Here is a 20,870-nt window from a genome sequence, read left to right as displayed (position 1 = left end):
GCCGGCGGCTGATTGGTGGGGCCCGCGCGGCCGCCCCGCCTCCCCGGCCAGGGCGGTAGTGGGGCGGGGCGCCCGGGGAGCGTGCGGGGCCGGGCCGGCGGGGGCGTGTGCGCGCGTGGGCCCGGCGATTCCGCCGCGCGCCCCGGAGCCTGGCGCTCACCCCGAGGCCGCGCGCGCAGCCGACCGTGGACCGGGGCGCGGGACCCTCAGGGACGCGAACCTGGCTCGCCGTGCCTCCGCAGGACGTGCCCGCCGGCCCCCCGGCTGCCGCCAGCCACACGGAGCACGGCGTCCCTTGGGCCGGCACGACCCCACGGGGGAAGCGCCGGGCAGAGGAGGCCGCGGCGCTTTTCCCGGAGACGCTCTGCTCACTCCCCCCCTGCGCGCCCCGGGTCTGCCCCCCTCCCCTCCCCTCCCCTCCGCGTCCCCGTCCCCGTCCCGGTCCCCGCTGGGCGGCCGCGCACCTAAGTGCGAGGCGCTAGTCTGCAGCGGGGGACACAGAAGCAAACGGTCACACACGGTGTCGGAGGGTCCCCATGTCCCAGAGCCCGGGGGCCAGGCCCGGCAGTCGGGGTTGAGGAGGGAGGGGCAAGGCGGTGCGCACAGGAAGCCCGGGCGGCCCCTGGTGCACCCGGGAGCCCGCGGAGAACCCACGGTGGACCCTCCAGGTGTCTCGTCCTTCCTGGCGCCTTTGGTTACTGTGTCGGCCTTGTTACTGTGTCGTCCTCCTCCCCTGCACCCTTGTGACTTTGTTGCTGGTCTCCCTCTGGGCAGGGGCTCACCCTTCCAGCCTAGACTATGGTAGGCCTTCAAAGGGTCATAAACCCTGGTCCCCACACCCACTCGCCCCCCGGGAGCCCAGAGCGGCCTCCCTCAGTTGTCCTCTCTCTTGTCATTTATGTCCCCATCATTTTATTTATTCAGAGGTCAAGTTTTCTTATTTTTCCAGAAAACCAGTGCTGTTTCCTTGACCATGCTGTGCGCTCTCACCTGCATACGTTGCCCTGGCAGGAAGAGCCCTGGGGGCCCCGTGGGGTGACTAGCCACTGCCAGAGGCTGAGAAGAGTACATTTACCACGGGGCACCCATGCAGCGGGATGGGAGAACTCATTGGGAAGGTCTTGATTGTTGAGGGTCAGGGATGTTCCTGGCTGGAAGAAGGTGGCCATTGAAGATATGGGGTGGGGGGGCGGGGGGCGGCGAATGAGAAAGTTTCAAGGACAGCAGGGACAGAGGCTGGGGGATAGTGAAGCCTCTGAGAGCCAGAGCAATCCCACCATTCAGAGGAGAGGAGAACCAGATGCTCTGCAGAGGATGGAGAAACCTCGGGTGGAACACGAGGTGGAACAGTGCTGTCAAGTTGGGTGAGTGGTGATGGGAGGTAGAAGTTTGGTCAAAGACAGTAGATACCACTCCTCCAGAGCTTGGCTGAGAAGAGGGGGAGAGACCTAGCTGCAGAGGAAGAGCCGAGAGGGCTTTTTAGAAGGGACTGGTGGGACCATGTTGGAGAAAGGCCCTGTGACAGGCACGTCTCAGAGGAGCGTGCTTGTGACAAAGGCGCATGGTCCCATCCGTCTGGGCGCGTAGGCTGGCCTTGCGGCTCTCAGGCCTGGGCTCAGTGGCTCTCACACCTGAGCTGCCTCAGAAGTACTTGTCAACATGGGGTCCCTACAACACAGATTGCTGGGCCTCACCCCACATAGTTCTGATTCAGTGGGTCTAGGGTGGGGCCCGAGAATCTGAATTTCTAGCAAGATTCTGGATGATTCACAAGCTGCTGCTCAGGAACCCCACTTTGAGAACCTCTACCTCAGTTGAATCGTGGCGCCACTACCTGTCAGCTGTTGAAAGTTGATGAATATCTCTAAGTTTTAGGTTATTCATCTGAATAATACTTCATGGGTTGATGCAACCATCACATGCAGGCTCACTCCTGATATTTGTAGAGACCAGGGCAGAGAACGAGTGGAACCTCACAAATCCAAATATTGAAACACTGAAAAATTGAAACTTAGGTAGCAAACTCGTCAACCTATTCCCTTGCCTTTAGAAGGTATAGCATCATGACAATCGCAGTCAGCCCCAGGCCGCTGCACTGTGAGAGGACATGACCGATGTTCCTCTGAGGCTGCTTTCACAGCCAGGTCTAGAGGCCATGGGGCCACCCAGATGGGACCCAGGGGATCCTTTTCCACTGACATGGAACTAGGTTCTCTACCAGGCCTCTAAGGTGAGGGGCCCCAATCTGGCAGGGAGTCACCTCGGTCCTGAGTTGAGCTCACTGGGTCTACAAGCTGCTTTTGTACTCCTTGAAGCTGTGGCAAGCTGTGTACTCTTTATTTTTGTGAGTAAACTGAGGGAAGTGGTGAGGGAGGAAGAGAGGGAGGCTGGGAGGCAGGAGGGGAGGGAGGCTGGGACAGAGGAGGGGAGGCAGGTGGAGAGGGAGGCTGGGAGGGAAGTTGGGAGGAAGAGGGAGGCTGGGAGGCAGGAGGGGAGGGAGGCTGGGAGGGAGGAGGGTAGGGAGGAAGGAAGGGAGAGACAAGTGGAGAGGGAGGCTGGAAGGGAGGCTGGGAGGCAGGTGGAGAGGGAGGCTGGGAGGGAAGTTGGGAGGAAGAGGGAGGGGGTGAGGTTGATGAATCCTCTGCTGGCTTGTGCTTGTTTTCTTCTTTGGTGACAGGTATAGAGCCGGTGAAGCTCAGGAAAATGTCCTCCAGGGAGACTTGGTTCACAGAGTAGTCGTCCAGCATGAACTTCGTCTTGGCTTGCTCCAGAATGCCAAACACCTGTTGGGAAGAAGGGAGGCCCCTGTGGACGATGGGCATGACAGGGGGAAGAGGAGGCAGCAGAGAGTGGAAAGAGGGAAGGTCTTGGGGTGTGATGAAGCCCCCAGAAGACCCATCTCTTTCAGCTGCCCCCAGAGCACCTTCCAAGGAGTCAGTCCTAGGGAAGTTGGCTGCCTGAGGTCTCAGGGAAAGGCACCGGCCGGGAACAGTACCAGGGGGCAGAGGCCCCACTGGATCTTGAGCTTGTTGTAGGACCCTGGGACTGTGGCGTCCCCTCTCCGGACCCGCTTCCCTCTCTGTGAAGTGAGGGGGCAGGAGGAGTTGATCTCAGAGGCCCCTTCCTGCTTACACATCCTTATATTTTATGAAATCAGGGTGAGCGTTACCATGGGGATGGGAAGAGGAAATGCACCAGCTTAGAATGCAGCTTCCACGCAGAATAGAGAGCAAGTCACCCCAGAAAGCTGGTGACATCACAGGTTTGCTTCCTCTGAGACTCAGGTATACGCTCACCTTGGCCCAGCTGAGGTCAGCCCCGGGCAGGTGGTAATGGACCATCCCCTGGTGCTCATCTTCCAGGACGCTGCCTGCAGGAGGAAGACACCGCGTCCCCGTGAGGGCCAGGCTGGAGGGCCCGGGACCTTGGAATCACGGCCCTCCTCCCTGGGGCAACGACGACGTGGCACCTGGCAGGGATGAGGCCCCGATGCCCTCCCTCGGCAGCAGCCAGCGGCACTCACCCGGGAAGGTCAGGTTCACAAACGCCTTGAACTCCTCTAGCGCCTCCTGCTGCCCGTCGCTCCGGATCTTGGCCCGCAGAGAGTAGCCGCTGCCAAACTTGCTCTTGAGGTGCTGTGGGCTGCCCAGGCACTTGAACTGCCCCTCCACCATGATGGCCAGCCGGGTGCACAAGGCCTCACATTCCTCCATGCTGGGGAGGGGAGCAGAGGCCTGACACAGGGCCGGGCCTGCTGGGGCCTGCCCACTGCGTTGGAGGCTCGCGCAGAGGGGGCCGGTGCGGCGGCCAGATCAAACGGTTCCTGACTCCCACGTGTAGAGGGTGGCCCCCCGTGGCTAGGCTGGGGCCTTTGCTCACAGCGTCTGCACCCGTGGCGGCCAGGGCTTCTGCCCACCTGGCCCCACCCAGCCAGCCGTTGTCCCGGCTCTTACCACTGACCCCCAGAGACCCCGGCTCTACCTGTGGGAGGTGATGACGATGGCCTTGCCCGACTCGCGGGCCCGTGAGATAATGCTCCAGAGCAGGCGCCGGGCCATGGGGTCCATGCCGGTGGATGGCTCGTCCAGGAAGATGACCGAAGGCTCCCCAAGCAGGGCAATGCCAGTGCTCAGCTTACGCTTGTTGCCGCCACTGGGAGCAGAGTGGGCAAGGTTGGGGTGAGTGGCAATCAACAATCAGCAGTAGCCCAGCCTCCCACTACAGACACACAGCGCCTCTCTCTCTCTCTCTCTCTCTCTCTCTCTCTCTCTCAAGGTCCACTGCCTGCCTGTAAGGTGGCATCGTGACTTGTCTGTCTAGTGTATAAATCATGGCCCTGTGGGGGGCACTGGTCCATGAGTCTTCTTTGAGGGTCTCTATGGCCAGGTAAGGACAGAGGGCCATTTAGCCAACTTTTTTTAAACGAACACATAGCATCTACAGTGTGCATGGGGCTGTTGTAAACTTCGTAAGTGTTAACTTGTTTAATCTTCAAAAGATGCTAGGAGGGACAAACACCTGCCTGAAACCAAAGCCACCAGGGAGGGAAGAGCCAAGGACTGCCTCTGGGCCCCCCAGTCCTCTCTGACTTCCCAGTCCTGGGAGTGGGATATGGCCACCCACCTCCAAGGGGCACTGTGCACACCAAGGGGGAGGCTCGGGACTGGCTCTGCGTGGCCCTGGTGGGTAAGCTAAGGGTCGGGGTACACGTGGGTGGCCCCAGAAGACTGAGGAAGACCCCCACCCCCACCCCCGGCCTCTCAGCGGGACATCAGCAGTACAGACCCCAGACACAGCAAGAACGTGTGCTTGAAATACAAGGCTACCAAAACCCGAGGCCCTTTGCCAAGTGAAGGACGATAACACCTGGGACACCGTCTGCTTATCCTCAGCCACCGACCTGCCCCGGGCCACACAGCAGTGCCTCGGGGCAGCCCAGGCCACAGACCCTTTTGTGCTCAGGAGGTGGCCCTCCACCTGTCCTCACAGTGGCGTGGACTGCACGGCTGCCCCCGGCCCGGAGCAGACGGGCCTTGCCCTGTGCTGAGAAGGGTGAGAGTGTATCTCACCGGTGGAGGGGAAGGCCTCACCTGTACGTCCTCACCAGCATGTTTGCGAAAGTGTACATGAGTAAGTCATCGAGGACCTGTTCCACGCAGGCACTGATGTGGCGCTCGGGGATGCCCCGGATCCGGGCAAACATGACTAGCGTCTCCCGGCCGGTCATGTAGTTGAGCAGGGTGTCAAGCTGGGGGCAGTAGCCCACCGACTGGCGTACCTGGGGTTGGAACGCAGCCCAAGAAGGAGGCACGTCAGAAGCCGAGCCGTGGGCTGCATTGGGGCCTGGACAGCTGTGCTGGCATCGCCCCGGCCCAGGCTCCTGCTCTGCCCTGCATAGACCCACATTTTCCTTGTGGACAGATGTGCGCCGCATGGGGGGAGGGGAGCAGCAGTGGCGCTAGGGAGCCTGGGGGCAGCACTGGCTGGTGGCGTCTGCGTGCGGCACACGCCAGGCTCTCCCCTCCCCGCCTGCCTGGCTCAGTGCCTGGCACCTCCCTGCCTCTCCTCACCGTAGGAGCGTCTGGTCAGTAGAAGATGCTCTATTTTTTTCCCCTTTAAAAATATTTCCTATTAGGGACTCCTGAGTGGCTCAGTGGTTGAGCTTCTGCCTTTGGCTCAGGGCATGACCCTGGGATCCAGGATTGAGTCCCGCATCAGGCTCCCTGCATGGAGCCTGCTTCTCCCTCTGCCTGTGTCTCCGCTTCTCTCTCTCTCTCTGTGTCTCTCATGAATAAATAAAATCTTTAAAAAAATATTTCCTGTTAGACATATGACCCGTAAGTAGGTTTTCTCTGTAGAACACTCATGTGAAGGCTGCTGGAATCGTGGTTGGGGTGGTGCGCACCTCCAGACTGTACGCACATGTGTGCTCCCCGCTGAGGACCAGTTGTATACTGTTTATGCCAAAACCATATCATCCTGTAACCACCACTGTGCAAAATTACTTTCCTAACTCAACAGTGTGTCTTAAAGATCTTTCTCAGTCAAGAAACGCAGCTCTAGTCCAACTGAGTTTAACTGCTACTTAGCCATCTGGGGAAGGCTTCTAGATTTTATTTACATATAAAAAAACAACAACACAGGTACGTGTGAGTGATTTCCAAGTTGTCGCCTTTTTACACTTGCAGCAGACTGCCCAGGCCAAGGAGTCCCCTGGAGTAGATGACGAGAGGGGTAGCATTCCGTTTTGGAGAAATAACCAATGCTCTTCTTCCCATCCGCTTCCCCAGTGAGGGGAGGGACCGCTGCGGGTGCCCCCGGCTGGGGGTCGCAAGGCTCTGACCAGCGCAGGCCGGGAAACCGCCCGGGTGGAGAGAATCAGGGCGGGAGGTGCCAGGAATGTCACACAACCAAGGGTGGGGCTTCCCCTGAAGACACCTGCCACCAGGCTGGAGCTACGTGCCGGCAGGAGAAGCAGACGTGAATGAAGATGCTTCAGATGTCTCACTATGCTCGTTTCTGGTAGGTTGCCCTCATCGGCTGATTATAACCTGGTGTTTCTTCTATTTCTTTTTTTTTTTTTTTTATTTATTTATGACAGTCACAGAGAGAGAGAGAGAGGCAGAGACACAGGCAGAGAGAGAAGCAGGCTCCATGCACCGGGAGCCCGACGTGGGATTCGATCCCGGGTCTCCAGGATCGCACCCTAGGCCAAAGGCAGGCGCCAAACCGCTGCGCCACCCAGGGATCCCCTTTCTTCTATTTCTAATTCACTAAAAATTGTTTAGAATTGTGAGTGGGATGGAGTTTTTTCTTTGATTTTGTTTTTAAAGGTTTTATTTATTTGAAAGAGAGGGTGGGGAGGAGCAGAGGGAGAGGGAGGAGCAGACTCCCTGCTAATCAGGGAGCCTGACAACGTGGGGCTCGATCCCACGACCCCAGGATTATGATCTGAGCCAAAATCAAGAGTCGGACGCCCGATTGACTGAGCCACCCAGGCACCCCTGTTCCTTGCCTTTTGTAGCAGCTTAATTGAGACACAAGCCGTGTAGTTCACCCATTCACCACATTCACTCATCAAATATGCACAATTCAGTGCTTTTTAGTACATGTAGGGGGGGTGCATTTATCATCACAGTCAAGTTTAGGATATTTCATCTGCCCCAAAGAAACCCCTGTATCCATTAGCACTCACGCCCTATTGCTTTGAATACCCGGGACCCCTGGCAACCACTAATATACTTCTTGTCTATACGTTTGCTTGTTCTGGACATTTCACATAAAGTGAATCATATAGTATATGGCTCTTAAAACTTAAAAAAATATATTTATTTATTTTAGAGAGCAAGAAAGTGAGAGGGGGCAGGGCAGGGGCAGAGAGAATCCCAAGCAGATTCTCTGCTGAGTGACAGGGGGCTGGATCCCAGGATCCTGAGACCATTACCTGAGCCATAGGCAGATGCTTCACCGACTGAGCCACTCAGACACCCCTAAAATAAATTTAAAAACAATTTTTACAAGGGGCATCTGGATGGCTCAGTCCATGAAGCATCTGACTCTTGATTTCGGCTCAAGTCATGATCTCAGGGTCCTGGACTCCAGCCCCCTGTCGCTCAGTGGGGAGTCTGCTTGTCCCTCTCCCTCTGCCCCTCCCCGTTTGCATTCTCTCTCTCTCTCAAATAAATAAAATCTTTAAAAAATTTATTTAATTCATCTCTATCCAACATGGGGCTGGAGCTCACGACCCCAAGATCAAGAGGCTATACACAGCCCTCGGACTGAGCCAGCCAGGTGCCCCTAATACGTGGGCTTTGGTTGCCGGCGTCTCTTGCTGAGCATGTGTGTCCCAGGTCCATCTGCATCGTAGCACCTGTCAGAGTTCCATCCCTTGACATGGCTGAATGTTATCCCTTCCTGTGGATGGACCACATTTTGCGTATCCATTCGTCCACTGACGGACCCTGGATTGTTTCCACCTCTGGGCTGTTGGGATCCTGCTGCTGTCGACATGCACGTACAGGTGGCTGTGTAGACATAGGCTTTCATTTCTCCTGGACACATACCTGTGAGTGGACTTGCTGGGAGTATGGGGACTTTATGTTTCACCTTAGGAGTATCTTCCTGATAATCTCTGCACTGAGGTCTTCCGTCTGCTTATACTGAACAAACTCACTGATGGATCTGATTTCTGTGCACCAGCTTATTCAGGGCTGCATGTCCCATGCGCTCCGGGCTTCTCTTTCTGCTTGGCTGCTTGTCCTTGTTGATTGTTGTTCTTGTTCTCCTTCTGTCCCCCCGGACTGGCTTATAATCCCCTCATTCTTGCGGCTGTTCCCCTGGACTCTAAAGCGTGTGTCCTTGCTGTAGCGCTGGGCCCTATTTTTTTTCTTTTAAGATTTTATTTATTTATTTATTTATTTATTTATTTATTTATTTATTTATTTATTATAGACATATAGAGAGAGAGAGGCAGAGACACAGGCAGAGGGAGAAGCAGGCTCCATGCAGGGAGGCCAATGTGGGACTTGATCCCAGGATCCCGGGATCATGAACTGAGCCAAAGACAGATGCTCAACCACCGAGCCACCCAGGCATCCCTATTTTCTGGAAGCTTTATTGTAATGTTCCTAGAGATTTCTTTCTTGTAATTTCTCCTGCTTTGGGGCTGATAGGGATTTATTTATTTGTATCTCGATGTCTTTCATAAGTTTTAGAAGATCACATTCATTTTTCAAAATCTGCTTTACCTTCTCTGTCTTTTCCTTCTGAGACTTCAATTACATGTCTGTTAAAGCTTCTTCACCAGATCCCCTATATCAAATTGTCATATATTGCCGCGTAACGAGTTACCCCAAAACTTAGCCATGGTTTGTTTATTTTGTGGTTTCTGTGGGTCAGCTGGTGGATCCGGGGACAGCTTGCCTGGGTGGTCCTGGGCAGGCTCTGTCATGAGGTGGTTCTCAGCACCCCCACCAGGCCCCCGTCCCTGGAAGCCTAGAGGATCCACTGCCGAGCTCACTCATGTCATGGTGGGCAGGCCTCAGGACTCCCACGCTGCTCTGTGTTGCATGGGTCCCTCCACAGGCCGCGAGAGCACCATCAGGACGGGGCAGTTAGCCTCCCACACAGTGAGAGATGTATGGGAGAGGGTGTACCCCACAGAGAAGCTGCAGCGTCTCCTGTAACCCAGTCTCAGAAATGACCTACCATGTCTTTGACAGGATTTTGCTGACCGTGTGGACCAGCCCTGGTCCAGCATGGGAGGGGCTGGTTGGGAGTGCAAGCGCCAGGTTGGGGACCCCTCAGGCTGTCTTAAAGCTCTTACCTTCTCTTGGGTAGCTTCTGCCTTTTTGACTCTCCAGGCTTCTCTCTAACTTATTTTTTTGAAGAGGGTCTTTGTCTTTTATGCACATGTACCTGGTTATTTATTTATTTTTGTATATCAAGCGTTGCCTTTGCAAAATTGCTTGTAGAAATCATTTGAAGCCAAAGATGGTATTATTTTTTTCCCCAGAGGTTTATATTGGCTCCCACCAAGTGCCTGGGAGCTTTGGTGGCTTAGGGTCCCATCAGCCCCATTTCAGGGATTGACACGAGTCCAAGCCATTTTGTGGTCCTTGGAGGAGCTTGTCTACATGTGGCTCGTCCCTGTGCCTCGAGCCCAGCCCTTTGGCGTCACCACTCCAAGAAAGGATGTGCTCACCCTGAACTCCTGCCTGTCGTTTCAGCATCAGGAGCAATCCTGGGCTCCCAGACACCCTGACTGGATGTGGTCGCCTCCCTGAGCCTCTCCCCATCGTCGCTCCTGGCTCGGGAGTCTTCATTGTCTTCTCAGAAGGCTCCCTAGAGATGTTTTTAAAATTTGGTCCTGTTGTTATAGTTCTTGCAAGGAAGCAGGTCAGAGTCACATAATTTGCCATTACCAGTCTTACCCATAATCTGTGTAATAGCAAAACAGTTAAAATGAGTGGTAAACGTCGCACGGCCTGGAGAGGCCTACGGTGGCTGTGGCTGCTCGCCCAGCTGTGGGTCCCTGAAGGGGCTAAAGATTCAGAACAGGCTGAGGGAGGTTCTGCTCTCCCTCTGAACATGATTTCACTTGCGGACATTGAAGCTGGTTTGATAAACTTGTCGGCGACACGATGGCTTATGCTGTGAAGAGGACACCTTCCATCGTGCCACAGCGGCTTGGTCTCTCCCTGCACCTTTCACTGGCTCCACCAGGTGCCGACTGCCACCGTCACTGCCACCTCCCTGCACGACCAGGGCCCGCTGGTCATTAGAGCTCCTGACTCCAGGGGCACCTGCTGGGCGTTCATGGAATTGGTGCCGGCAGTCGCGGTCCCCAAGGAGAAGCTCAGGTGTGAGGAGGGGGACGTCTGAGCAAGGCCGTCTAGGAGGCCCGCGGACACCTGTCTGGTGCACAGGACTGGGGTCGACCTGCGGAGTGGCTACGTGGCTTCCTCGGCAAGCAGGGGACGGGCTGCGGGGGGCAGAGTGACAAGCGGGGCCAGGCGGGGCGGCCCGTGGAGACACAGAGGTGGTGCTGCGGCCCCGAGGAATGCCACGGCCTCACGGGCAGGCGAAGAAGACCTGCGGCGGGCACATGGACCCCAAGGGTCTTGGTGGGACGAGCTGGAGCGCAGGAGGAGGCTGCAGCTCCCGGGGGGGGGCGGGGGGGGGAGAGGAGGGTTGGGGGTCAGTGCAGGCCACAGGGAAGGCAAGTCCCACGGCTCGGGAGCCTCGGCCTGGGCGCCGCCGGAGGGAGATGATGGGTGGGGAGCTTGGGGAAGAGGTCCGGATGGGCGTGGGGCTGGGAGTCACGCGTCAACCTGACCGGCAGGTGCACCCGCCCTGCGTCTCCCCTCCCCTGCCCCCCTCCCCGTGTGTTTCCGCACCCCCTCCTGCCAACACAGCTGCGCCTTCCTGGGTGCCACCTCCTTGTCCTGGGTCACACCCTACCTCCCTGATGTGAGAGCGGATGCTGAGCCCTCGGAGAAAGGCGTCCCCAGAGGTGATGGGCTCGTCCCCAGTCAGCATTTTGAAGATGGACGTCTTCCCGGCTCCGTTGAGGCCAAGAAGGCCAAAGCACTCCCCTGCTTGCACGGTGAAGGACACCTTGTTCACGGCCAGCAGGGGCACCTTGGTGGCATAGACCTGAGAGACCCGAGGCAGAAGGCGTGCACTGAGGAGGCCGCGGTCGGCAACCCGGGGCCACCCTGTGCCTGGCGCCCCGTCCCAGGTCAGGTACCAGCCGGCCCCGGGGCTCAGAGGAGCCGGGTGAGGCTCTCTTCCCCTCCCGGCAGGGCTGGGAGGCTTGCTCTCTCGCTCCCGTCCCCGCAAACAGAGACCTGGGTCCCCAGGATGAGCCCCTTCCCTTCTGTCCTGGAGGCTAACGAGAGCCCTTTGATGTTGGCCTGACTGGTTGGTGGGTGGGTGGGTTGGTTGGTTTTAACAACCAGTGACTCTAGGAAAGCAAAGAATAGGAACAAACATCCTGGATGTTTGAAGGGTCTCTCAATAAAATTCTGGTGCGAGCTCTGGGGCCGACTCCCCAGGCTTGATTTGAGCTATCAGAGCCCCCCCACGATGAAGTCCCCCGAAAACTGCCTTCTAGACCCCAGAGAGGGTCAGCCAGCCGTGTCTAACGCCGAGGCTTCCTGGCCCTCCCCCACGGCCTGCTGGGGACCCCCAGGGTCGCTATGGAGGCCCAGGCCCTAACCCCTGCCTTGCGGCACTTTGAAGGCCCACAAGCCGGGATGTGCCCCCTTGGCAGAGGAAGGCTCCCTGGGGCGTCGGGCGGGAGAGCTGACCAGCAGCACCGGGCCCTCTGGCGGCTGCGTCCTGTGGAAGGGCCACCAGGGCAGTGGCCTTCGCTTCTCGAGGCCCTACTCACTTTACCTTTGACACTTCGTGAAGAACCAGTGGGTTTTCCTGACGCAACTTTTTCAAATACGTAGCCACCGTTGTTGCCTCCTGTCCCACGTCCTGCTCTAGGGGCTTGGAAGGTGCGTCTGGCGATGTTACCTGCTCTCCGGAGACGGTGCGGGGTGTGACCAGTGCTTTGTGAGTCAGGGGGCAGGGGCCGAGGGGTGCACACCGCCGCCCCTCTCTCGGGGACCCCCGGGATGTGGTTGCCCTGGAAACGTCTCGCGGTGTTGGCTTTGGGGGAAAATTAAAAGACTTGAAGCCTGGGGATATCGAGGCAAAACAAATTAACCTTCTCCAGAATTTCCTTGGGGGGCTTTCGCCTCTGGGAGGTGTGCAGCCTGGGAGCTGTCGGAGCAGACCCTCCGACGGGCTCCTGGCCGAGTCGGGGGAAGAGGTGTTGCGGAAAGGGGACTGGTTTTGGGAAGTCCAAGGTCTTGTCCCTACTCAGCTGACCATGGTCACGGGGGCCCCCCAGTCCTCTTCCTCCCTGTCCCCCGGCGTGGGCCCTGGGGGCGGATTAGACGGTGTCCAGGCTCCCCCGGATGCTGACCATCAAGGCTGCTCCCGAGCAGAGGGCCAGCCCGTCAAGCTGAGAGTTACACACCGACCCACTCACCAGTTCTCGCTTCTTGTTGCAGGTGGAAAACCTGGCTTTCAGCTCCCGCAAGATGTTGGTTTCAATGAGGAAGAGGAAGATGAGATAGACGGAGCCCAGGATGGCCAGGGCCGTCAGGTACTTCCCCATCCCGAGGGACTCCCAGGCATAGATGCTCTCCTGGACCGTGAATCCCTCTGCTAACAGGGAAGAAGCACATGTTGCCAGTCCTTGGCTGGCTTCCCAGCCTTGCCTCACCTCGTGGGTCGAGTGGCTGAATTCCTACTGGGACAGACCCCTTGAAATGACACTTGAGGGTCATCAGTGCTGATGTCCCGGCAGGTGGTAAACTTGAACCGTATTTTGTTCTTCTTGTTACCACCCATGTTCCCTACAAGTGATGCAGTAAAGTCAAAGTCCCCACCCTGTCCATATGACAGTTGCTCAAAATGCAAGATATTCCTATGTTTGGCTCTTTGATCATTTGTCAGCCACTGCAGCCTCAACCAACTGGTCATGTCAAAACATCCAGGAGCCTCTGATCCCCACTTTGTAATCTGATCTACCTTAACATTTCCCTTTATTTTTGTTTTAAAGATTTTTATTTATTTGACAGAGACAGAAAGTGCAAACAGGGGAGCAGCAGGCAGAGGGAGACGGAGCAGCAGCCTCCCCCGCTGAGCAGGGAGCCCGACGGCAGGACTCGATCCCAAGAGATCAAGACCTGAGCTGAAGGCAGACGAGTCACTGGGTGAGCCCTCCAGGAGCCCCCACATTTTCCCTTTAAATACATGTAGTAAAAAATTATATCATAAATACACACTCATTGGAGAAAAGGGACAAGTATGAGGGAGAAGAGAAAGGTACTCCCTGGGGTGCCTGGGTGGCTCAGTGGTTGAGCATCTGCCTTTGGCTCAGGTCATGATCCTGAGGTCCCAGGATCCAGTCCTGCATTGGACTCCCATCAGGGAGCCTGCTTTTCCCTTCATCTGTGTCTCTGCCTCTCTCTGTGTCTCTCGTGAATAAATAAATAAAATCTTAAAAAAAAAAAAAAAGATACTCCCCTGCCCCCAAACTATTGTTACGGTTTGTGTGTAATCCTTTACCCTTCTGAGACACAAGCTTTTAAGATATAATCGGAATGATACTCTGCATTATTTTCTCCAACTCACTAGTTTCATTCAATAATATATAACAGACGGTATCAGGACATAGAGATCACAATAATAAAGAGCTCTGGCAAAGGTAAATACACAGACAATTATAAAAACTAGTGTTATTGTGAGTTGGGTTCACAACTCCACTTGCAGTTTTCCACATGATTGAAGAAACTGATGCATAAACACAATCATTAATCTACATTTCTGGATAAACAATATGCAACAATTGGAGGCGTGTGGGGAAGGGACTGTATAGGAGCAGTTTCTGTGTGATTGAAGTCACGCTGATATAAATTCCAATTAGAATGTTGTAACTTGAGGGTGTTAATGCAATTCCCATGGTAACCACAAAGAAAATAGCCCAAGAATATGCACAGAAGGAGATGAGAAGGCAATTAGGAAATCTCTTATGAGGTCCCTAGAGAGGAGGAATTCACAGTCACAAGAAGTGAGGTGGTGGGTGCCAAGGCCTGGGCACGGGGAGGTGGTGTTTCATTGGGACAATTTTGGTTTTGCAGGATGAGAAAAGTTCTGGAGATAGCAGTACTGCAGTGTGAGTGTGCCCCATGCCGCTGCATTGTAGACTCAAGAATGGTTAAAATGGTAAACTTCATATACATTTTAACATAATTTAAAAAATGAATACTTTAGGGGCTCCTGGGGGGTGGGGCTCAGTCAGTTGAGCATCCGACTTTTGGTTTCAGCTCAGGTCATGATCTTGGGGTTGTGGGACCAAGTCCTGAATCAGGCTCCAGGCTCAGTGAGGAGTCTGCTTGAGATTCTCTCCCTCTGTGCCTCCGCCTGCTCATTCTCTTTCTCAAAAAAAAAAAAAAAAAAAAAAGAAAGAAAAGAAAAAGAAAAAAAAAGAATGATTTTAAAAGGTATTGGAAAGAAATTGGAACCCTCACATGTCCCTGGCAAAGGGTAAAATGGTGCAACCATTGTGGAAAGCAGTTTGGTGGTTTGTCGAGAAGCTAACCACAAATTTGTTCCTAGGTATATACTTCAGAAAACTGAAAACACACTCACCCAAAAGCTCGTACATGAACGTTCGCAGCAGTATTCATAACTAAGGCAGTGGAAACAACCCATCTGTCCATCACGTGATGAACAGATAAATTGTGGTCTGTCCACATGCTGGAATATGATTCAGCCATGAAAAGGGAACAAAGCTCTGACACCTGTTACCACATAGATGAACCTCAAATGCATTATTCTGAGAGTGGTCAGACACAAAGGACCACATATCATGTGCTTCCTTTGCTGTGAAACGCCCAGAACAGGCAAGTTCACAGACATAGAGAGCAAGGTTAATGGTTGCCAGGAGCCCGGGGTTGGGGGTGTGTGGGGGAAAGGCTGTGAATGGATGGTGTTCCTTTCTTAGGGTGATGGGAACATTCTGGACTTGAATCATGGTGATCCTTTTTTTTTTTTAAAAGGGTTTTATTTATTTATTCATGAGAGCCACAGAGAGAGAGGCAGAGACATAGGTGGGACTCCGTCCCAGGACCCCGAGACCATGACCTGAGCCAAAGGTAGACAAGACGCTCAACCACTGAGCCACCCAGGTGCCCCGGATCACAGCAATCCTTGTACAACCTTGTGGACATGCCCAAACCTGCTGCATCGTATCCTGTGAAAGGGCGAATTTCCATTTGCAATACTCACAAATTTCATTACACTCATACTGGCTCAGGTTCTTGATTTTGCATAACTTCTGCATTCCGTGGTTGTAGTATAGGTTGAATAAAGCCATTCCCAAGCAGTGGCCAGGAAGCAATAGGAACGTATGGTCCAGGGAGTCTGACACTGTTGTGTAGCCGAGCTCTGTGAAGGGGGTAGAAAATACTAACTCACTTGCAGGAAGAAAGGGGCTCATCTGCTCGGCACATGTCACACTCCCAGGTCCCAGACCAGAGACCTGGCTCCCCTTTGGCAATCATGCAACCTCCACACCGTAAACAGTTTTCTTTGGCAATGCTTCTTAGCCTGTCATTTCACTTCTATTGCAAGCATTCATGCAGAAAAATGCCAAAGAGCTTTGTTTGGGAAAACCAGCAAGAGCGTGGCTGCTGCATGGAGTGCATGTGCAGAAGGGGTGAGGGTCTGGTGGGCCGGCTGCGGGGTGTCCTTGTACAGGAGGTAAGGACACAGTCCCCGCCTTGAGAGTTTGTGGAGACAAAGCCATCATTTGCAGATGCTCGATGCTACCGTGTGCCTGGCCACGAGAATCAACCAAAGTGCTCTAAGACACTAAAGTCAGTTTATTGGCTGGTCGTGAACTAAATACACAGAAACTGGGGCCTCTTAGAAAATAAGAGAAGCCAATTTTTAGATTCATGTTATATTACAAGGTGAAGAAATGCCAAACAAGGGTATGAAGAAATTGAAGCATATATATTTAAAATATTTTATTTTTTATTTTTTTTTATTTTTTTTTTAATTTCCTTTTATTGGCATTGTTGTCTTTTTTTTTTTTTTATGATAGTCCCACAGAGAGAGAGAGAAAGAGAGAGGCAGAGACATAGGCAGAGGGAGAAGCAGGCTCCATGCACCGGGAGCCCGACGTGGGATTCGATCCCGGGTCTCCAGGATCACGCCCTGGGCCAAAGGCAGGCGCTAAACCGCTGCGCCACCCAGGGATCCCTATATTTAAAATATTTTAAATGTTTATTCACAACAAATAAACACAAATGCTCTGCAAAAGAAAATTCTGCCAATAAGCTGATCACAAGAGGATGAACTCATCGTGTGCAGCACGGGGCACAGGCCAGTGATAGACCCATGCGTCTAGCTCGCTGACATCCCGGAGCCTCAGCCACGACACGGGCTGCTGTCTGCGTCCTTCACACGCCCCAGCGCATCCTCACCTACAGAAAGGAGAAACTGAGGCGTGGGGATTGGAGCTCTAACTTGGGACATTGTGACAACTCACACTGCTGTCTCCAAAGCCATGGGTAATTCAGGGGAGGGAGCCCGTGGACACATGACTCACAGGTCCCACGGGGAGAGGCTGAACCACTTAGACAAGAGGAACTCTGCTCTCAGGACTTGGATGTAGATTCTTGCCAGCAGGGCCCCTGTGGTTTCTGAGGAGTTGAACTTGGGATATGAGGTCTCCTGGGCCAGGACTCCAAACGGTGGCTGCAGAGACTCGGCGCACCCAGGGGGCACGAAGCAGTTTGGGCGGCACTCCACAGGCTCGCTGAAATGTGCGCCCCCAGGCCCGAGGGCCGTGGCCCTGGTGACCAGGCCTTGCGCCGCGCCTGGGACCGCAGGAAGGCCGCAGATCCAACTGGGAAGGAGGCACAGTGGGTCGTGCCCCACTGATTTGCTCTCTGTAGAATTTTAAATTTGGAAATCTAGTCTGGAGGCTGAGGAGGAGGGGACAGGGGACAGATACCCGCCAGCACAGCAGCCTTGCCGCTCCTCCGTGGGGTGGAGGGAAAGGCTGAGCAGACGGCATTCGTGAGCTGGGCCTAGTACCGAGCGGTCAGCCTGGCGGGGTCCCCGGACCCTTCCCCCCAGATTCCCCAAACCGGAATCGGAGAGCATGTCCAGAAGCTGTACATCCAGATATTTATGGCTCCTTCTTTCTCTCTGGATCCTACATCCTACCCCAAAGCTGCCCAAAGGCCAGGAAGAGGGCGTGAGCCCTCTATTCTCCGCTGCAGCCCGGACGGGACCCACTCCTCTCTGGCCCCAGCTTGCTTTGTTGCTCTGCTCCTTCCCTTTGCTGGCCCACAACTTTCCATTGACGTTCCAAGGAGGAGACGCAGTGGGTCTGGTTTCCCCTGGCACGGCTGAACTTGCCTTGGTTCTGTCCTTGCACAAGACAGGCCGCGGAATTGCACCTTGGACTTGGCCTCTGGGAAGCGTCTGGGTTTAAGGCCTGGATCTTCTCCCTTCAGCTTCAGACGTCCGACGGATGCCTCAGTCTTGAGTTGGTCTGTTTGCAACTCTGGGAGATCTTCTTGTTGGGTTCAAGTCCACGTTCTCTTTGGGCAGCGCTTGTCAGTGGAGGGGCCACCATCCTGGACCCTCTCCCCACACCTGCTCCTGGATCCTCTCCCTGCACCTGGGCCTGGGCCCTCTCTCCACACCAGCACCTGGGCCTGGGCCTGGACCCTCTCCCCACACCTGCACCTGCACCTGGACCCTCTCCCCACACCTGCACTTGGGCCTGGCCCCTCTCCCTGCATCTGCCTTAGCCCCTCTTGTCTTTTTGCTTCACCTTCTGGGAGGTCTACGAGCTCATCTTCCAACCCTTCTGCTAAGTGGTTATATCGGCAGTCAGCTCTTTCTTGCTCTCAGTTTTTTTTTCCTTGTAGAATTCTCTGGTTTCATAGATGCTGTCTTTTCCAAAATGGTTGTTTTGTGTCCTGCATTTCCCTGTGTTTCATTTTTGGTGGTGTGCTGTGCTGTCTCTTCCATGGTTGCCGTCCTCAAGTGTTCAGTGGGGCCCCTGCCTGCCTATCCACAGAAACAAAAGAGGCACTGGGAGGACACTGCTAACTTTGTGTAGGGGCAGGTGACATTTGGGGCAAGCAGGCCGGGGAGCAGTTGGAATGTGCAGGTCTCTGCTCACAGCAGCTTCAGTTCATCAAGAGGACGGGTCTCTGCCTCCCGGCGAGCCTGCCCGTGCATTCTGTGCTTCCTGATGGGGACGTGGGGACAGGAACAGGCACAGACTGTTTTCAGCCTCACCTTCTCCCCAAGCTTCTGGGTCCCAAGTGTCTCCAGGATTCAGTGGCGCTAAATTAGGTCCGTGCTCAGCCATTTCCCCTTCCAAATGCACTTCAGATGCCTCTTCATCGGGAATTCATACACTTTTATTTCCTTTTCTATCATTTTAGTAGAGTCTCAGAAAAAAGGGAGCACCGATTTAGCTTTATATCCTTGACTCTGTACTGCCATTGGTGACAGCATCCTGATGAGGCCCTAGTGCAAGTGCTTAGGGGCCAAAGTGTCCTATCGGTGTCCTTTCTCAGGGGGTAGGAATGGAGTGCACAAAGGAACCGGCACGCTTTCCCCCAGACCAGAGCTCCTTGCCTCGTCCCAGTCTCCTTCCCTATGACTTTTAAAGGAGATGGTGCCGCCTTCTAGGCGGGAGAGGGGTCTCGGTCCTTGTTGCTGCCTAGAAGGGGACAGAAGAAATGGGTCCCAGAAAGGTCATAGGACCCAGAGATCATGTCCACAGACCCATGCTCCCTGGCTTGGTCATTTTCTCTGGGGTGGGGTTGGTGGCAGAGGAGAAGAGGAAGGGAGGAATCCTTAGGTACTTTCTGGAGACTAGGGCAGCGCTGCTCAGAGTGATTCCTTGGACTGCCCACGTTGGGATCAATGGGGGTGTGTCTTGAAATGCTGACCCATGAATCTCAGATGCTCGGTGCAGCCGAGGACTGCAGGGTTGGGGTTCTCTTAGGATGTGCTTTTGCTAACCCCTTCCCTCGTCTGCAGCACGCTGTTGTTCTGTTCCACTCATAAAGTCAAGATGGTGTTGCTTTTCTGATCTGCTCAGATGAAGATAATCCCAATCCCAAAACTTCCCAGGTGGTATGCATGGGAACTAGCAAGGGTGCCATGCAATGCAGCCCGTTAGACCAGTAAAGCATGCGCTGTCAAGGTGGCTAAGAATCCATGCACGGCTAGTCTTCTAAGAGACAGAATGGCTCCAATAGATGAAGGCGGAGGGAGCTATTCACATATTCTTAGGTAGAGACACCACCAACAAAAACCCAAAAGTCAATTTCAAGGAGGTGGTCATCACCCAAGTAAATGGGGAAGAGAATCACGGAGCTGGATCCAACCCAGATGCCGAGAGAAGATGCAGCCCACATGGGAAGATGTCAGTGTGAAGGTGTACGGTATGAATGACAGCTCGCTCTCCCGTTACTTTGACCTGAACTGCACACTCCCTCACAGCCCTCCCCCAACCTTGGCTTATTGATCTACTTAATACCTTTTTTTAAATTGAGGAATAATGTATTTCAATGAGATGCATGATTGTAAGTGGACAATTTAATGAATTTTGACAAATATTGATGCCCACATGACCAACACCTCACTCAAGATGCAGAGTATTTCCAGGAGGTTCCTGGGGGGATATGTCTCTGTTTTGTCAACTCCCCTCCCCCAAACTCCGAGGCCACTGCTTTCCTGACTCTGTCGTCAGGATTTGTCAGGTCAGTGGGGTCAGATATTGTTCACACTGCCGCATGTGTGCACCAGGCACTTTGCTCCCTTTCTGTTGCTGAGCATAATCCACTGGATGAACATAACCACCACATCTCTCCGTTCTCCTAGAGATGTGTGTTTTGGGACATGGTTTGGGGCTCTTCAGAAGACAGCTTTTGGGAACAGCCTGATTCTCGGGGGGACATCTTCTGTGGCTGTGAGTGGAAGAATGAACCCCCCGCGTGTTATGTAGATATGACGGTCCTCGTCCTCACCTTTTTCACTTGTGACTGAGACGAGAATAAAGGGGCCAATGCTCAAGAAGGTGAGTATGATGATGAGCTTGATGAAAGCACTACCTTCGTACTGAAAGCAGAAGCTGGTCAGGTAGATGAAGGGGATGCTGGCCCAGCTATAGAGCATTAGCACCAAGATAACGGCCGGGATATTGTCCTTGTGTGTAAAGGCCTCTTCCTTGTAGTGCAGAAACACCACCTTGGGGAAGAGGGGAGAATTAGGAAAAGTCACTAAGACTTGATCCTGAGGACTAGAGGAAGGATACGATGGTCCCAACTTTAAAAGCTAAGATGTTAGCGGTACTGCACTGGTGTGGACTTGTCCGACCGCGCAGACAGCTGGCTCTGCCCCTAGACGTCAGCAGCACGAGGTCAGGGGCACAGTGATGGTTACAAAACACAAGCAGAGCAGAGGGGGGATGTGACGCCTCCCGCACAGAGTGCAAGGGGACCCGCAAGCTGCGCAACGCAGTCACAATCCAATAGTTGTACCCTTCGGTGCTCTGGTGAGCTGTCTCTGGGCTACGAGCTACACACCCCGGATGCACTGCCTCTGACTAGCAGGTGGCAGCGGTCACGGGGATGCCGCAGATTGGAGACCCTAGAGCAGGCTCATCTGCCCCTCATGATGTTTTGACCCGTTTCTGAGCGTCAGCGACGGACAGAGTCTCAACCCTGGGGGAGCGGCCAGCTCAGGGGCTCTTCGCAGGG

The 20,870-nt window shown here is 54.4% G+C and overlaps 1 protein-coding gene and 2 long non-coding RNA genes across 10 annotated transcripts in view; 2 read left to right on the top strand and 1 right to left on the bottom strand.

Annotated features, from left to right (window-relative positions):
* Positions 1 to 275: 275 nt before the first annotated feature.
* LOC140638296 (uncharacterized) lies at positions 276 to 6,584 on the top strand. Its single transcript, XR_012035394.1, has 3 exons — positions 276 to 1,364; positions 3,158 to 3,262; positions 3,363 to 6,584. It is a non-coding gene; the product is annotated as an uncharacterized lncRNA (long non-coding RNA).
* The window catches only part of LOC140638293 (ATP-binding cassette sub-family A member 17-like), a 78,082-nt gene continuing 59,528 nt past the window's right edge, over positions 2,317 to 20,870 (bottom strand). For 5 of the 8 annotated variants that reach the window (XM_072835376.1, XM_072835374.1, XM_072835373.1 and 2 more), the window contains 10 exons: positions 20,139 to 20,358; positions 15,355 to 15,513; positions 12,548 to 12,726; positions 11,902 to 12,027; positions 10,963 to 11,157; positions 5,091 to 5,278; positions 3,982 to 4,152; positions 3,524 to 3,714; positions 3,297 to 3,370; positions 2,317 to 2,783 (listed from right to left, as the gene is read on the bottom strand). In XM_072835376.1, coding sequence (XP_072691477.1) covers positions 2,337 to 2,783; positions 3,297 to 3,370; positions 3,524 to 3,714; positions 3,982 to 4,152; positions 5,091 to 5,278; positions 10,963 to 11,157; positions 11,902 to 12,027; positions 12,548 to 12,726; positions 15,355 to 15,513; positions 20,139 to 20,358 — 1,950 coding nt within the window. In that variant the 3' untranslated portion in view covers positions 2,317 to 2,336. Of the gene's footprint in view, positions 2,784 to 3,296; positions 3,371 to 3,523; positions 3,715 to 3,981; positions 4,153 to 5,090; positions 5,279 to 6,615; positions 7,491 to 9,722; positions 10,305 to 10,381; positions 10,594 to 10,962; positions 11,158 to 11,901; positions 12,028 to 12,547; positions 12,727 to 15,354; positions 15,514 to 20,138; positions 20,359 to 20,870 lie in introns of those variants that run through there. The other 3 variants (XM_072835378.1, XM_072835379.1, XM_072835380.1) reach the window with 3 other exon arrangements.
* LOC140638295 (uncharacterized) lies at positions 13,998 to 16,094 on the top strand. The gene is made up of 4 exons (XR_012035393.1): positions 13,998 to 14,100; positions 14,205 to 14,289; positions 14,683 to 14,969; positions 15,126 to 16,094. It is a non-coding gene; the product is annotated as an uncharacterized lncRNA (long non-coding RNA).

This window comes from Canis lupus, chromosome 8 (genome assembly GCF_048164855.1).
Source record: "Canis lupus baileyi chromosome 8, mCanLup2.hap1, whole genome shotgun sequence".
In the NCBI taxonomy this organism is placed as follows: Eukaryota; Metazoa; Chordata; class Mammalia; order Carnivora; family Canidae; genus Canis; species Canis lupus.
Note: the sequence above shows the minus strand (reverse complement) of the source record. Positions and strands in the feature narration are given on the sequence as shown.